The 3,046-nt window shown below is 44.6% G+C and overlaps 1 protein-coding gene across 1 annotated transcript; it reads left to right on the top strand.

Moving 5' to 3' along the window:
* Positions 1-486: 486 nt before the first annotated feature.
* On the top strand, positions 487-2,668 carry C922_04470 (hypothetical protein; the record flags this gene model as incomplete). The annotated part of the gene is made up of 8 exons (XM_008820053.1): positions 487-493; positions 639-704; positions 906-1,020; positions 1,134-1,258; positions 1,392-1,459; positions 1,705-1,866; positions 2,009-2,341; positions 2,540-2,668. 8 exons carry the CDS (start codon positions 487-489, stop codon positions 2,666-2,668), a joined length of 1,005 nt encoding a protein of 334 aa, XP_008818275.1.
* Positions 2,669-3,046: the final 378 nt, after the last annotated feature.

The following is a 3,046-nucleotide window of genomic DNA, read 5'->3' as shown; positions in this document are numbered from 1 at the left end:
TCCCCCCTCCCTTCACTCTCTTTTGCCATTTTAGCTGGCTCACTACATGCACCTTAAGAAGTGAGAAAGAGAAAAAAATAACACGCACATTTGCCATTCGCAAAAAAAAAAAAAAAAAAAAAAAGAGTTAAAATATAACATACGCATGTCCCTCTGAAAATTCTTATGTCCTTGGTCCCATACAAGAACTTCAAACAAGCAGGAGTATCTTTCTTAAGTAGTAAAAGAATGAGAGAACATCACACTACATTTTCGCCATTGTTTTTGTAAATAACGTTAAACGTGTTTGCCATTTTTACATGAACATACGAAAAAAAAAGAGAAAAAAAAGAAAAGAACAAATACGAAAACGTCCGTTCGTAACAATTCCACATGTGGTTTCTTTAACCTTCGCGTTTAGGCGTTATACTGGTTAAGGTTATAAAGGAATAGAAACCTTCCTTTTTTAGTAATTTTTTCTTTTTTTTTTTCGTTTTTTGTGACACAATGTCAGGTATGTTCAAACATATGTGTGTAGTTTGCAAATGTAGGAAGGAGCAAACCTGTGGGATTTTCTCCACCCGCTTCACTGGGTACATGCATTCCGTGGGATTCATGCGGTTGTGCTTTTTTTTTTTCTGTTTCTCCACCATCCACAGAACAAGAAATAATTGCCGAAGATACCTCCAACACAAATGCTGAATCGGAAGTGGACGAACAGATGGGTAAGTAGAGAACATCGGCGTTACAGGATTTTATGGCTTGACGCGTTTGTGTATTTGTCTGTTTGTGTGTCTATCCCTTTGGACCCCCAACCATGTGTATTCAAGTGGAAGTTACTGAGGGTGTACCTGTATGTTGCTCCTATATGTACCGTGTGCTGACCCCCGTTACTCCTTTCCGCTTCCTCCTCCCCCCAATTGCAGAACTCCTGGAAAAGAAAACGGCACAGGAACTGTTCGACATGGGGACTCTAGAATTTAAGGAGAATAAAAACTTCGACGTTGCTGCGGAGAGATTTTCCATGGCCGTGGAGAAGAAGTAAAGAGGCTACGTGTTTTTTCTGCGCGTTTGTCGCGCTATTTCTTTGCCAAGTCAGAATGATGCTAATATGTCTTCACTCCCTGCACACCCACACCCTCCCCCATTCGCAGAGTGAAAGAATTAGACGCAGAAGGGAGCCTCCACGTCGATTTGCGTGAATATTACCTATCCTTTGCTGATGCCCTGCTGACCAAGGAAGAAGAAAAAAACGATCTTTTCGAATTCTTGAAAAAAAGTAACTCCTTAAAATGAGTGCAGCGGTTAAGCGGTGTGGTAATGTGGACCCCCGTGACGAAGAGGAGACGGTTCCTCCCTCGCCAATGCTTCCTACTGTGCAATGTTAACATTCCGCTTTTTCCCCCCTTTAGAGAAAAAAATCGAAGTGTCCGACACGGAGGAGGATTCAGCTGAGAAGGAAGAAGTCACGGATGAGCAGGTAATCAAAATTGCATGTTTCCCACGGGAGCATTTTTCTAGGCGTTCCTCCTTTTTTCTGGCAACGTTCCCATGTTGTCATCGTGCGGGCCGTTTTTGCATCACTTGGTTCCGAATGGGAAAAGGACTTGCACCCGTTTGGACGCATTTGAGCTTATTTGGGCCTGTTTGAGCCTGTTTGGACCCGTTTGAACCCGTTTGAACTCATTTGGACCCCTTCTTCCCTTCTTGTACCCTCCAAATCAGCTTGCCTTTGAGATGTTCGAATTCGCAAGAAAATGTTACGAACTTCTAGTGGAGGAGAAGAAGGAAGAGATGTCGAAGAAGGACATTTTGAATTACACTTACGTGTTTATTCGCCTTGGGGACATCAGCTTACTGAATCACTTTTTCGAGGAGGCCTCGAAGGTGGGCACCGCCGCGTGTGGAGCGATCATGTGGGGAGACTGCGGATCGTCCCGCGTTGGGCCTATTTTTGCCGAGTCTTTTTTATAGCGTCTCATTTATCTCTCCTCATTCGACACCTTCTATTCGCTGCTCCCCCCTGCAGGAGTACCAAAAATGCGTGGAGTTACGGGAGAAGCACAAGGTGGGCGATGAGAACCTGATCGCCCCCCTGATCTCCCTGTCGCAGAGCTACATGTTCTGTGGAAAGAGGAAAGAAGCAGTGGATTATTTCGAAAAAGTAAAGAAAATCCTGCTGGACGTGAGACAGAAAACGACCCCATTGCCTGACAACACGAACGAGAAGATTATACGGGACACATACGACGATGTCCAAATACAAATTAATGACTTGAAGAGACAAATAGAGGAGGAGGGCGAGGAAGGCACGCAGTTGGGAAGCCAAACCATTGCCAAGGAGTTAGTCGTCACGACAAAGGTTAGCACTGACTGTGTGTATACACCACATGGGACATTCGGCACTTGCACAAGGGATCAGAGTGCAAATCCTCTCCCCCGCGAGGGTTCCACCCGCTAAGCAATGCAACTCCAGTTGTGCTATATATAACTGTGTGCATGTATATACATATACGTATATATACATATATATATTTTTCCTTTTCTCCCCCCTGCGCAGTCCGAATTCGACAAGGCAATGCTGAACAAAGAAAATAACCAAGTTACCAAGATCACTATTTCCACGGTGAATGATGACGACCAAGGAGCCAAGAGAAGAAGGATCAACTTATCTAATTATAAAGTGTAGACAGAAGGGAACTTCCGCACGCTGCCAGAAGCTGAGAAGAAGTATGAGAAATGTGTGCAAAAGCGGAAAAACAAGCAGGGAGGTGTGAGGTACACACATTCACCCGAAGTGTTTACATGTCTAGCAGAATTGTAGATCCCGCTTCCGTTTGGGATGCAGCGGTCTCGATTACTCCTTAAGGAGAAACGAAAACAGGGAGTACCAGCAGATCGCAGCATAACGTATAGCATAACGTAGCGACAGTGTTACTCTCCCCCCTGCTCCTGGTGGTACCGCTAAAATTATGTATAAAGTCACCCGTGCGCTTTATTTTGACTCACCATTCTGACTAGCCACTTTGACTCGCCATCTTGAGTAGCCATTTTCACTCGCCATCTT

Source organism: Plasmodium inui (genome assembly GCF_000524495.1).
Source record: "Plasmodium inui San Antonio 1 unplaced genomic scaffold supercont1.23, whole genome shotgun sequence".
NCBI lineage: Eukaryota > Apicomplexa > Aconoidasida > Haemosporida > Plasmodiidae > Plasmodium > Plasmodium inui.
The sequence above is the reverse complement of the archived record's forward strand: the minus strand, read 5'-3'. Positions and strand labels throughout refer to the sequence as shown.